Consider the following 15,144-nt stretch of genomic DNA (forward strand, 5'->3'; position numbering starts at 1 on the left):
CATGATATATCTGATTATCAATTCCCTATCTAGCAGCCATTTTGCTCTATTATACAGGTGGGAAATGGTATCTATAGTTTTAAAATAATTTCCTGGTGAAAGTTAACCCGCAATTATTAGTTGCAATTATCTGTCAGATCTGCGTGTTTCGGGGTATTAATAAATTGGAAAACTGTTTCCGATTCAAGGTTGAAACAATCGATCCGTTTCAGAGCATAGAATCACAGAATAATTTTCTGTTAGGTATCTGTTGTTTTCTGGATGGTGAATGTACTCCCGACTGCGCAGCAACGCGGATTATTGACGCGCAGTATGCTTGAAAGCTTGAACCATAGATTACAGTCTACTTGGATCAAAGCTTGCAGTTTGAAAAAGCTCGTCGTCAGAGGGAGCTGAAAGCAAGGCATTATCATATTTTGATATTGGAAATTGTGAGTCTCTCTCTTCTGTCTGATCGTCATTGTAAAAATGAAAATATACCACGACACAAGGTAAAATTTGCGCAGTCCATTGAATAAATCGTATTCGTACGGCGCAATGTCCAATATTGCGTTCTCTCGAATATGGCGAAAGTAGTCGGTTTACGTGTTGTGATAAGTGCTATCTTGTGACTTACTATGTTCGAAAATGGATAGTAACAAAAATACATATACGAAGGAAGTGTGATAACTGTGTACATACGAGATAATTAAGAAAAAAAACAGGCAGAATGTCAACGGACAAAATAAAAGTAGCCGTAAGGCTCCGTCCTTTTAATCGAAGAGGTAAGTGAATAGATTAGAAACAGTTCTACCAAAACACTAAAAATAGACCCCTTAATCTCCCTCGAAGCGTGTCATTTCAAAAATCTCACCGCACCGTCATGAATCATTCCCTTCAATAATGGGATCTAAGTCGTGTTTTCGTATGACAATACAACAATCAAGTGGATTTTGTTAACAGCCTTAAAGTTTTACTTATTACAATCAGTACGAGGCCGGATGGATAAGTAGTTTATTAGAACCAAAAACTAAAATTCAGAGCAAAACATGCAAACGCGACCAACAACAACAAAGAGTGCTTTCGCTTTTACTGAAGACAACAAGTCCAATAAAAGAAATAATTACAACTAGTTTTTCTGTCTGCTACTCTGCAAACTGGGGCTTACCATTTACTTTTACGTAAAAGTATATGGGGCTTACAGTTAGGCAGCCAAATAGGCAAAATTACCTGAACAGACCTTTAGAAGAACACAATGGCAGATTTTGCACCTGCATAGTAAGACCCTTTCACTTTCGACTAGAGCCACGTGCGGGATCCAAAAACATCAGAAAATGTAAGATAATCGGATGTAACCGACGAAATTCTTGTTTTTATATCAGAAAATATTTAGAATATTAAATACATAAGTAGGGAATATATCGAAATATTCAGAAAACTTCACTTGGTAACCATTTAGCCCTTAGCATTGCAGCGTGTGATCCCTATCGTTTCCGAATAATGTACAAAATGATCGCAACTCAATGAACAAACTCATACATGAAGACAAAAGCAAAGAAAGTTAAGACGTTGCTAGTGTAAGCAGTGTATCAAACTTTCACTTAGATTAATAAGGGTTTTGGTGCCTTGGCCAAGAAAAAAACAAGCTTTAATTAATATCGTCTCATGGTGTAGCACATTTTTTAGAGAAATTAATGTAACTAATAGGCGCAGATACAATACCTCATACCAATTCAGTTTATGAAAGAGCATCAGCCCACTCACATACAATAAATTAGGGATTTTTCAAAGAAATTGCCACTCTAAATAGGTACTTTACTTATATCTGCAGTGAATTATGAAGTTTTCAAGACCTTCGAAAATAAGCAGAAGATGCCGTATGCCACCGCACAATGGTGATGTACATTGGCACTGATCTCATCTTATCTACAGGTTTTTCAAACCCACTGGAATTCATTCGGCGATAAAGCCAATCTAGGATGCAGATAAATTGAACAATTTATTAAGTTTATCTTTTTAATGACATTGAAAAGTGTAAAGCTGAAGACTTGGTTATTGGAAGCGAAATGTTGGCAAACTTGCGAAAGCAATACTAGACCGTATATGCCCACTACTTGCAACATGCGAAAATGTTTCAGACCGTTTATATGTTAGCCAGATAAGTAAAAGTTTCAAACACCTATATTTATCCATGACGCGACACATGGGCAATAAAAATATGTAATATTTCCGTCCATATTAAAAACGGAATATTTACAATTTGGGCCTATTAGCACCTAATAGTTCTGATTCATTTCAATAGAATATTAGAATATCTCATAAAGCATATAAACTGCGTGTTGTCGGATTCGGTCCCTTGACTTTTTCAACCACGGTTTTTTCAAACACTCTAAACCGGGAAAATATTGGAATTAGGACAAAAACATTGAGTGTTAAATATCGATGATTGGAAAAGTTTAAACAATCATCACAATCCGCCCCTGTTCCATTGTCAAGCCAGTTACAGAAAATTTTCAAATCCAATAAAATGTTTATGCCGATACGATAGATTTAGAAGCAAGCAACAGAAAATGTTAATGGTCACAACGATTATTAACTGAATTTAAATAAAAATGTGAAAGTTAACCAATTTTCTGCAATCGATAAAACATCTATTCCCTAAGCGACAAAATGTTCCCGTGCACATCGATAACATTTTCAACTTACAAAAGTTCCCAATCTTCGAACGAATAAGAACTTTCGGTTTCAGTGAAACTCAAGAGATTTGAGCTTCTCAACTCCGCGGTGTTCACTAAGCGACTACAGCAGTATTTCACGGGAGATTTTGAGAAAGCAAAGTTTTTAATTTTGAACTTCCCATGTTGAATGAAAGTTTCTGCTCCGCAAACTGCGGCAACCTATTTCAGTGCAAGGTTCCAGAAGAAAGTAATTGGTCATTAAATCAAAAAGCTTTGGCAGAAGTTTAGGCCTTTATATATGTCTGCATCGTTCGTACGTAAATTGAAACACTTTACTGCTGGAAGAGATTTAGTAGATTTTTTTGAAAATCGTCTGTGCTTTTACGATCAGCAAGGCTTTAAAACAGCTAATCCGGGATAAGTATTAAAACTGCTTAAAAGCATTCAAGCTTCACGAGTTGTACGCTTTCAAATTGCATAATTAAATTAGCAACGGAACTGCGCTGAGATTTCAAGAACATTATTAAGCTTCATTACCTAGAAGGAATCAGCCTAAAGCAACATAAAAACCGTTATTGAATTTCAAAGCATAATATTGAAAATTTCCAATAAACCAGCACTTAAAAGAAATCAATAGATGTCCAATATTTGCCGATCATTCTCATGGAAATACTTTTGATTGTTACAGAGCTTGAGCTAGGAACGCAATGCGTTGTGGAAATGGAAGAACAGCAAACCATTCTTCACCAACCTACGACTCTCGATAAAGTGGATAGGTAAGTCCAAGTTAAAAAAGTAAAACATTACGTACCAATACTAGAGAGACTTTATTCAGATAAAACTTGATATTATCGTAATAAATTACTTCTAATGACCACGAGCATATCCAAGGAATCCCTTTCAAATCGACGATTAACATTACCTATGTTTCCCCAATGTAAATCAATCTTTGCATCAATTTAATACGCCTTTAAACAATGAATAAAATAATTTAAAATACAGACCAATTTGTTTCGAATTTTTGACAAAATTGATTTGCCAGGGTTACTATAATATAATCTGACTAGCAAAAACCGATTGTGGGTGAAAAATAAAAAAGCTGGACCATTTTCACTTGACTTAAAAGAACATGTTAGAGACTTGGTTTCGGAACATTATTTTTAAGTAATGGTCACAGATTTATAGTTTCGTCAATTTCACTTTCAGAAAGGATGTTTTAGTCACACTTCCAACACCCGGCTAATATTTCGGCAACCTAATTAAATAGAAATTTGATACCAGAATACGGTTTATGTGCTGTGCTATCACAGTTAATTAATTAAAACTTTGAGATGAAAATTGCCAAGCTTATTTACCCCCAGGATTTTCAAAGTTTCATTTCTATAATTACAGTTGTGTTGGGTCATGCGGTTTTAATCTAGAACTGTGGAGCTGGGGTAACCAAGGAAAATTCTAGGCAATTGATTTTATTAAAATCCTATGCTTATAAAGAGTTAGGAGAACGATTCAGCGTGAATTAAAACAGTTTAGTCTCATTGTCTCACTCTAGTTGTTTTCAGTTCACACACACCAGTTTTATCTACAGTATGTTGTGCAAACTTCGCATTCATTTTAATAATAATAATAACAATAATAAATGATGTCTAGACTTCAAGACAGCCTAATTTGCCAATATGTTAAGAAACAGGCATTTGAATCTACCAGCTTTTTTATCAATATTTCTTCATGTTCAAGCCTATTGAGCATTCATTCCGGAGAAAACGCATACCGAGAGATAAATTGCTCGAAATAGAAACGATATATACTCAAGCATTCGGTATGGCTTATGGTTAAACTTCCTCTTAACATTGTTCCGTGTACTCAAGTTTAATTAACAGCGCTCTTGGCTCATTCTGAACTACAAAGAAAACTATTCCACAACTACTGGAAATATATTACCCGAACAAGCAATTTGGAATTAAACACTCAATTTTGATGAAACGCTGATGGTGCAGATTATATCTATTAGTTAAGAGAGAAATGTGAAAATAACGTGAAAAATCGAATATTTGCACAAGCTGCACATTTTGTGATCACTTCTTGATAAATTCACCACTGATACCTTCGAATACTTAATCCTTGACTGCACTAAGTGATTAAAAGATTCAATTAACTCCTATTTTATCAGAAATAAAACAGATTGGACTACAAAAAAAGCATGAAATTTAATCCAAATCCTCTCAAAATCGCTCGTGGCTTGCCATTATTTTCCTACAGTTAAGTGTAGGATATTCACGGGTTCAGAAAAAAAATTAATTACAAGCCAGCAATCAATCATTGCTCTGATGTATATCGAGATGAACTGAATCCGTCTAACCGACCCCAATTAAAAAAAGTTAATAGAATCCTGCATCAAATTCTCGATCAAACCAAATAGTCGTAAGTCTCCCAGAAAAACATTTGTACATTCTTGAATAATCTATGGGAAAACTGATAAGATAAAATCCTGAGGGAACAAAAAGCGAATAGGACTAACCTTTGTACAATCCTTACAAAGGAACGCAAAGAACGAGAAAAATATTGCAAAAACATGACTCCAGTGCGGTATTAAACCACATAGATAATACCTATGCAGATTTTTAAATACTCAGGTTCTCAATTAAAAACCTTTAAATATTTATTCAGACCCCCAGAAAATTTGCCTAACCGAGTTTTCGATAGCTTAGCGTGCTTTCTAAATGCGTCAGCGTAAGATGATACACGTTTTGTTTTTAAAATATTAATAGGCCGCAATAATGCGAATAATAGGGGTTAAATTATTCCCGAAATATTTTGAATGAAACTGGTTTCCAGATTTACCAGGCCTCAATTTAAAAAGGTCGCTTATTGCAAATTGAAACGATTCCAATACACATTCAATGGATGGGTGAAGTTTCACCAAATAATCGAGCTGTTTTCACTTTTTAACTTGCACGCTTAACTGAACAAGTTGATTTTCTATGATTTTGTAATGTATCGACCAAACCATAATTTAACAGTTCAGTGCAGCCGATCTTTTTAGTTTCTGGTTTGTAAAATAGGTACCATGTATAGAATTGGTTGAATGTCTCGAGTTACTTTATGATCAGGCCTCGTTTTGACCTCTTTAACGTAAACGTGCGTAACCATCTACAACATGATTGATCGCGTCAGGTAATAATTATTTACGTTCCAGAAGCGTTTATAATATATCATTTGGAATTCTATTAAACGTGGCCCAGTTTCACTCCACTTTTATCCTCCGGTCTGATTATCCAAAAATTGGATTGGACCTTCAATTATCCAAGTTCACAAAAAAGACAACTATTCCGCAATAAAGGAAGGAGCTTGGGGAGCTGCTCGTAAATATTCAGAACGACAGCGCCCTTAAAATCCCTTAATTACACCTGCTCAAGTTTTCCGGTCACTTTATCTACCAAGGCTTTGCAAAACTCTCTTCGAAGCTATTTTCCTTGTCCCCCAACGAACCTGCTTTGGGAGCAAAGTTTGTGCTTAAGAACAATTGGATATTAAAACATTTTACCTAAGCGCACGCTAAGCGACTTTAAACAGATTTTCGATAGCAGTAAAATAGTATTTGAGTTTTGCAAGGAAAATGAAGTGTTATACTGACACCATAAGTGAAAAAATCAAGGACTCTGAGGCAATGTTTAAATTTAATAATACACACAATGCTGATTACAATAATAAGTTATTAGAAATTTATCGCTATGTAACAGCTAGTTTCAAAACAAATTCATTGTCTTTGCCTGATTTTTCATGGAAGATTGGTGACGGTTTTTACAATGACAAACGGAAACGTACACTCAAAGTCGTAAACATTATCGGAACTACTAGTTTAACAGCAACATTTAATAAGAAAATAATGCTTTGTGTACAGTTACATAAACAGTTCTTTGTATTTATCCTCATTTACTTGCTTGTGAAGCACAGCTCAAATGCGACTAACAAAAGTTTAGTAAAGAGAACAAATAAAGACGCAAAGTTACATTACTGCTATTTGAACAATTAGATACTACGTTTTCAAGATGTACTTTCCCATTTGCTATTAAACAATATTTGACATATATTTTTAAATAAAATGCGAAATTGTAGGTGCAAATGCAAAACATTGTTGATTGATTTCAGATTTAGTATTTTGTAAATATTTCCCAGAATAGGCTTATTCCGCTTGTTAGGTAGACTCAGATCCCAGGTGTAACCGGAAGATGTCTGATTTACAATAACAATATCTTAAACGGAAACGCGAACTTTATACTGATCCTCAGCTACGAATAATAATTTTATTCGTGGCACCCCATTTGAAAATCAAAGCCGAATCGTGACAATTAAGCAAAAACAACATTCTCAATCATCGATTGGTTTTATTATTGGTATTCTGACGATATTTCTGGACATTACACCCATATTGATTTGTTCTGTTTTGTTCTATCAATTAGAACCGGAATCTCCAAACAACTGTCCGCAAAAGCGCGCCTGAATTCGTGATGTCCGACACACCCTTTAATTTATTTTGATAAATAAAATCAAATGTTCCATAATTATTATTATGTCCAACTATGTCTGTGGTTTTCAAATGGAAGACCGTAGTGCACCATTATTTTCAAAAAATCGCCAGTCAAAATCCGCAAAAAGCGAAAGGGACATAAATGTTATCAAAGAAAAACTACAACCCTGGTTGCCATCTACTTCACAAAATAAACTGCCGTCCAGATCCAGACCGCTGAAGCTCGCTAAAGTACAGATTTTTTTCTCAAAAACTGAACATTTAGTGGCTTCAAGTTAGAACAGCTGCAAGTTTGGTTATAATTTAGATTTAGAACACTCTGAAGGGCGCTGGACGGCAAAAAAATCTGGAATAGTAGGACGGATCCTGGCCGCTGAAATTCCCTAGCTCGGGTTCGCTTGCCAAAAATAATGTGTTTAGTGTGTTAAATTTTGAAAAACCGCTCAAAGTCTAAATTAGTAGGCCAGGACCACTAAGGCTCTAGACTAGACCCTCACAAAGTAATAAAAAGATTCACTTATCCTTAGGCGCTTTAGTCTGGATTCTAGGGTATTATTAACTTTCAAAGCAGCCAAAAGTTACATTTTCAGCAGAAAAACATTTAACGTAGAAACACTGAGAGTGACAAGTTAAAATTTGTTAATCTGAGTAAACCCTAATGAGAATTCAAGAACAGTTTTTTTTAAATCAATAATTGATACAAATATCTTAGACGACAATAAAAAGTGTTGTTCAACAGAACGATACTGACTTATACCAGAGAAAACCCCTAGTTAGTGTAAAATCTGACTTTTTGTCTGAAATTTGGAAACCAGCATGAAATCTGTCCAAAGTTTTGATAGTGGAAATGAGAAACACAGAGAATACGAATCGTAAAACATGAATAAAACTTTAGTTGCTTTTCGGAAAATTATCGATGCAAGAGATTTACAGATTAGTGATTATTCTTACCAGCTTTCTGCAAGCTGGCGCCCCATCCTTCATTTGCTGCCCATTAATGCTTAAGAAGTCCGCCGTAAAAATCGACTTCGAAATTAAAACTTAATAGTAAAGTAAAATAAGTAATTAATATAATACGATATGAAACAAATCTGCAAGCAAACACTTTAATTAGAAATTAAAGTTTAAATTAACCTTGAAATATTCACAACCAACCTAAAAATGGCATCAAAGAAAAACTACAACTCTGGTTACCATCTACTTCTTCAAAATAACCTGCCGCCCGGATCCACACCCCTCAAATTCTCTAAAACCTTGAGTTTTTCTCAAAAAACTCAACGCCATTTAGTGGCTTAAATTACAAAGAACAGCCGCAAGTTTGGTTATAATTTAGATTTGGACCTCTCACCCTGAAGAGCGCTAGACGGCAAAAAAATCCGGAATAGTCAGACAGATCCTGGCCGCTGAAATTTTCAGCAGGAAAACAATAGTTATTAATATCTTTGATTTGAAGATAATTAAAGTGTGTTCGCAGCAGAACACTTTGACTTTTTACAAATTAAAACAGTCTAATGTGGAAAACCTGACCATTTCTGTCGAAAAACTGAGCGAATAATTTTCAAATTTATAAATATGAGCAATCCCTAATGAGAATTCAAGAACCGTACTTCCAATAGTTGATACACTCTTACACGACGATAAAAAGTGTAGTTCGCAGCAGCACACCACATAGAAACAGTATACCATAGAAAACCTGACTTTAAATTAATTTTACAAAAATCAAATAAAAAAATTCGAGAAACCCGATCCGGAATCCAGAAAATCCCTCGTCTATCCGCGTCGAATAAATATGGCATGCAACAATATCATAAAATATAAGTCAACAATATGGGACTAAAATCTCTACTTCTACATGCTAACCAGGGGCAAATAAATGCCAAACTTACCGAAAGCTGCATCGTGCCACCTGGAAATAAAGAAAAAGATGTTTAGTACCGCAGGAAATCGGTCCAAAGCCATGTTATTAGAAAGGAAAAAAACAAAAAATTGAAAATGTAAAGAATGCATAAAACTTGATTTGCTTTTTGAAAAAACTAAAATAATTTCCAGCTATTCCTACCCGCTTTGTGCAAGCTGGTGCCCCATGGTGTACCTAACAAGGTACTATCTATTAATAATCAAAAAGTTCACACTACACTTGAACACATAATGAAAATGCATTCCTAATTGAAAACTTTAAGCCTGTACTGAATATGCAGAATAAACTACTGCAGTTGCCATAAGGGCCACAATGATTCTATATTCTTTGGCACAACGGAATTCGATTTTTTTGACGATTTAGACACGACAAAAATCGACCTATTTCGTCGATGGTCTCTAATAAACTGTATATTCAGGAAAAAACTCATGGTACAGTACCAATATGATGATATAACCATTTGCTCGATCGCCCTTTGGATGAGTCACTCATTGCTTGGCTTTACAGTTCAATTTCACTTTTTTTATTGCTTACTATTTTGTAGAAAGCGCCTATTCGGCTATAAAAAGTATAAGAAAGTAAGCGTTTTTCATCAAGAACTTGGCACCAAATAAAATGATTTGAACGGAAATTTTAATACTTATTTAAATGACTGCAAATTTAAAATACAAATCTCAAAAACGCATAGACTTTTATATAGTTTTAGACGTTTGCGTTGAAGCTACCTCTGAAGACGCAAGGCACTCGTGCTTGCGAAACGTCAGAAATAAATTATATTCTACGACGACTTAAAAGCACGAAAAAATCTCCAATTTAAAGAACAAATTATTTTGATAATATTGGTAAATCAAGCAAAATTCGCAGATTTGGCTAACTTTCGAATCGCAGAAATTCCGATGGTTCAATCACACACTAATACTCAATTAGCACGAAACCAACTACAATCAAACTACCAATTAATTAATTTTTTATGAGTAATATCTCAGAATATCATAGTTCTAATTTGTAATTTTAATTGTGGTGCACTACATCCGCATTTTAATTTCAGTGTTAAGAAGCACATGAAAGAAAGTGAATTTATAAGGTCTGTCTCGCAGTTTTGTCTGTAAAGAACAACCGTTTTCGGCTTCCTCCTAAGCTTTATTAATTAATTACGTAAACTGTACGTGTATTGTTATGTAATTCGTTCTAGAAATTGAAGGTGATATTGATACTAGACCAGCAATAAATGAGAGAATTAAAGCTGGATGATATTTGGGCTGACCCGTTCCAAATCGCATTGAGATGAAAGTTTCCAGAAGCAATTTGCCGTGTTCGAAGCAATTGTGTTGTCGCTGTAAACATCAATTTCGTTTCTCATTTTGAGGGTTCAAATCCCACTGTGTCCCAAACGCGAATTCCTACGCTATTTGTTTCCAAATATTGATGGAAGAAAATTCATTTTGTTGAAACGTTTGTCTACCTAAATCCACTTTAAACTGCAAAGCTGCCAATCGTCCAGAATACCAGAAAAATTGAACATTTCCATAACGTCAAAACCCAAGAAAGGTCGCTAATAGAAAGCACTTAGAAAAACTTTTAAAAGTGACCTCGTCTCTTCAAAATACACATGATGAAAGTGGGTCTCTTACCAGGGGAATTGAGACCCTAACCAGGGACTCTAGATTGAAATTACTTTTCCGATAAAAAAATAATCAAAAAGAGACTTTCGAGCTTAAGGCATGAAAATGCGATGTACAAAATGATATAAAGCAGGCAAAATTCAATGGGGCAATACGGCGCATTTTGCATTAAAAGTTGCTATTTCCCAATAACTATTTAGCTTTTTGCTTTTTAAGGAAACAATTCACGGTTGAATGATGGGCATGCAATGAACTATCAAGTAAGCAAATAAAAATCTTCGATATATATCGGAAAATAACAACATGTACATAGATACTCGGAATAGGCTGCTTGGCAACCTTAAAATAATCAATAGATGTTAAAGCAATTGTTCGCTCAACTTGTACTGCAATGCTCTTTATTATGTTTCCAGAAAACAGTTGAAAACCTTCGCATTTGATCATTGCTTCTGTTCGGTGGATCCAAATCAAGAAAACTTCGCTTCTCAGGATGTCGTTTTCGATTCTCTAGGCAGAGATATTCTAGAGAATGCTTTCCAAGGGTACAATGCATGCATATTTGCTTATGGACAGACAGGTAAATACCTTTGCGATTTATTAGATAGATAGTTATTGAAAATCAATATATTTCAAGCTAATGTTGCAATAATTTCGAGGAAGCATGGACGTCTTTACAGATCGTTTATTAGGGCAACGGCCTTCTTTGCATACGATGAATCACCAGGTTCAGGCAAAGCATTTTCTGTGTGTCTATAAATTTTCCTTCTGTTATTTCATTCGTTTTTTTATGAATAATTCAAATTTTTAACGAAACAAATGGTTGGATCTCTGAATATACATCGGTTAAATAAATCATTTGCTGCGCTACAAAACAACACCGGGTAGGTATTGATTTTTATGTACCCATCTGAAAACTGTTTCGTACTAATTTATCACATCGGATTGTTTATAGTAGATATAGATAACCATATCTGAAAATAGCATATTTACACTGGTTGATAAGACATATAAGTAGATAAACCCTGATATTTCCAGTTGAATTTTATTGCACAAAAAAATCAAAAACTGAGCATATGCATTTGGACAAACAAAACCAATTCAAAACGTTCCAGCTCGAGGCAGTTTCATAGGCTCAAGACTAAGAAAATAAGTCTAGATTGCGAATGCTCCAAATGTGTGCGGGGCCAGTCACTAAGGAAAATTGAAAATTAAGATTTTGTTCCATTTATTTATAATTTAAAACCAGATTGACTGGTAAACGGCGTAAATTCACTGAAGTATGAAAGCTACTTAAACTTCCTCTTTCACAACTTTTGCTTTTTATTAAATTGGCAGCAATGGCTTTATTGAATGCTAATTCCATCAGGTTGAGTGGGTTCATGTTTGAAAACCTACCAATTGTTACGTAATTTCCTTAAAAAATGCTTTTAATATCAACATTTTATTCGTACTGACTAATGACTGAATTTACCCAATTTCACTTTTATTATGCTAGTTAGAGAGATGAAATATTCAAAATGGGCTTTCGGGGAACTTGTTCTGAGCGGAGAGAAGTCAATAGGAAAAATCGTTAACAACCTCCAATAGCAAAGAGATGGTGATCATCGTCTCTTCAGGTGTAAAAGTTCCACGTAGACTCTTAACTAGGGTTAATCAGGCATTTTACTTTGAAATGTATTTTTTTCTCATTTAATGCGCGTCAGAAGACAAACTATTAAAAGCTTCCCTTCTCCACTTTCTTCCACCTTCTTCGCAACTCTGGTGAGTTTTTCGGACTTTCAGGCCGTTGTGGAAAAGTTTTGTGAGCTCGAGTGGCTTGGTGACAAACCACTTCTGCAGATGCAAGCCAATGTGCTTGCGAAACGTCTTAAAGAAATTCTAATCGACGCCAGCATAAAAGCCCGAAAAACTAACCAGTTTCAAGCAATGACCGCGAACGCGTACCTTTTTTGAGACCTTTACAAGCCAGAAAACTTTTTAAGAACCTCTTCAGGTGGAAACGCCCTATTTGAGCTCTTAATTAGACTTATTCATGCGTTTTGCAATGCCCTGAATATGTTAGAAGAAAACATTATTCCCAATCTAGATTTAATTCCTATGCTCTATTAGACAGAACAAAGTGAGCCGCCCTGTATATTACATATTAATATAAAGATAGTAGGTAATCAATGATACGTTTTCAAGTAATGTAAGATTAAGAAATGACTAATTAAGGCGTTTCTATCTAATCTGGATTTCGACACAGAAGGCAGGAAACTTGGTGTGGAAAAATCAATTAAAAGTTAATTAAGCCTGGATTCCAGCTTTCACTCCACATTAAGTAATTATCCAAGTTCAACTAGGCGAAGCAGAGAATTGAGCAGACTCTTTCTTAATTGTTAGTGGTAAATAAAGATCGGAGAAAAACGACCATTATCTTACTACGTAGTATTATTGAGCTGCCAAGTTTTTCATATAAAGTTTCCTTTTGCTACTTCATTGATGTCCGTTCGAATATTGGGGATAAGTCTTAAACGAAAACCTGGTGATTCAAACGTTAGCAATTGGAATTCGCCAACATTGGGAAATAGGAAATTACACCCTTGGGTGCTATTTGATTGGTGAAGGGTCGAGCGAGAGCTTTTCAATGTAACACGATTTGCATCCGGAATTTTCCTTATATTTCGGAACACACCATATCGATTTTAAGTCGCACTAGTTGCGTGTTTATAGCATTTTTGTCGGTTCCATCGCATTTCGATCTTAATTACTTCCAGAGTACAGCCCGTAAAAATTCACAACGTTTATAATTAAATGTACTTCCATTAATTATATTGACGATCTTTACTGCCTGAACGAGTGACGCGATAAACAAAGTGGAGGAATGAGAATTGACGATTACTACAATTTTTAATCATTGGAAATATCGGACTTATTCTAACACTTTTTCTGTTATAACTACACGTTTTCGTTAAACCGCTGTTATCCATAAATATATTTTAAGCACACTCATCGAGCATCCAGACGCGGTAAGAAAGCAATTAAGCCAAGTGCATCCTGTAGAACACAAAAATAAAAACACCCCGTCCAATGTGTTTCCATGTTGTTTACTCTGCGCCACACATTTCGAACTCAACATGATAGTTAACGCCAGATTGGACAAATTAATTCTTCTAAAAAATGTGACAACCCTTGTGAGAATTTCAAAAATTAGCAATTTAAAATATAGTTAATAAAAACGTATGACTAAACTATTAGGCGCTTTAACCCCATTTCTGGAAGCAAAGTGTCCTATAATCAACTTTATATTGAACTTTTCCACGCCATACAATCAGCTTTCGATGGGGTGATTTTATTTCCATAACGGTAGATCGATTTTTAACTAACCTTTCAATGGACGAGTCAGGGCACATTTTTACATATTAAAAATTAATAGAAATGAAACGATTAATAGAAAACTTCCATAGACGGTGTCAGAAAAATCGACATGAAATAATGTCCAAAATTTGCACGCCCTGTTTTATGTTTATTTCAAGTTGTAATCAGTTTTTATCAAAGTATTCTACTAGGCGAAAGGTCGGAATTTTGTCATTAAGGCCTCGGTTTATTTCTTCTCTGTAAGTCATTAAAAATTGGTAAATAAATATCGCTTCAAAGTAAGCCGAGGGCCGTTTCCGTGGGCAAGAAACGGAACCATTTTTATTGCTCTCAATGCTCTAACCTAGATCTAGTATGGTCACGAATGTGTCCGATTTCATCACAGTTGCTGACTCACCGCGTTGATTTAGGGTGAAAGCAATAAAGATTTTCTGCCTTTGATCTCCATTAAACACTAAAGTAATTCCAAGAGGGGAATGCTTTCGACCCATTTGTAAATGAAAGGATCTATAATTCAAAATTTGAGCGCACTACTGTCTCATACAATTTCGAAACAAACGATATATTTTTTCAAATGCGGACAGAAAATGACAAAACCATCAAGTATTCTCTTCGCTAACCAAGTTTTCCAGTAGATTTCAGACATATACAAACGCGAAGCTGAGTCAAGCTGGCGCTTTGCCATTATTTTGAGTCTTTGACAGTGGAAATATGAACCCTTTATTTCGTTTTTCATTGATTTTTGTTCTAAATATATGAACAACTTCCTATGGCCTAGTAAGACATAAAACTCCAACATTAAACGCTCGTAAACAAAAAAGACGTGAATTAGTTCAGCTAGACAACTTCTCAATTTCCTATACAAATCTTGATAAGTCTGGTGCTGATGGCCTGATGGGTCAGTATCCTATAGCTTAAACTTGGCTAGTTTCCAACCCTTGTTTTTATTTGGCAAACTAAATGTACACAATCATAGGATATTGATAAAGGAATCCAGTTGACAGTTGAAACACTACAATGGTTTGCTGTGTTCAATCATTCAACAACACTGAATTGTTAATAGAA

At 35.0% G+C, this 15,144-nt stretch overlaps 1 protein-coding gene across 1 annotated transcript in view; it reads left to right on the top strand.

The window, feature by feature from the left end:
- Positions 1–367: 367 nt before the first annotated feature.
- LOC109540860 (kinesin-like protein KIF13A) overlaps positions 368–15,144 on the top strand; it is a 37,632-nt gene continuing 22,855 nt past the window's right edge. Inside the window, exons 1-3 of the mRNA XM_048660996.1 lie at positions 368–764; positions 3,346–3,433; positions 11,136–11,299. Coding sequence (XP_048516953.1) covers positions 710–764; positions 3,346–3,433; positions 11,136–11,299 — 307 coding nt within the window. The 5' untranslated portion in view covers positions 368–709. The remainder of the gene's footprint in view (positions 765–3,345; positions 3,434–11,135; positions 11,300–15,144) is intronic.

The sequence above is a fragment of the Dendroctonus ponderosae genome, unplaced genomic scaffold (genome assembly GCF_020466585.1).
Source record: "Dendroctonus ponderosae isolate FM_Combo_2020 unplaced genomic scaffold, Dpon_F_20191213v2 Dpon_F_20191213_1, whole genome shotgun sequence".
NCBI lineage: Eukaryota > Metazoa > Arthropoda > Insecta > Coleoptera > Curculionidae > Dendroctonus > Dendroctonus ponderosae.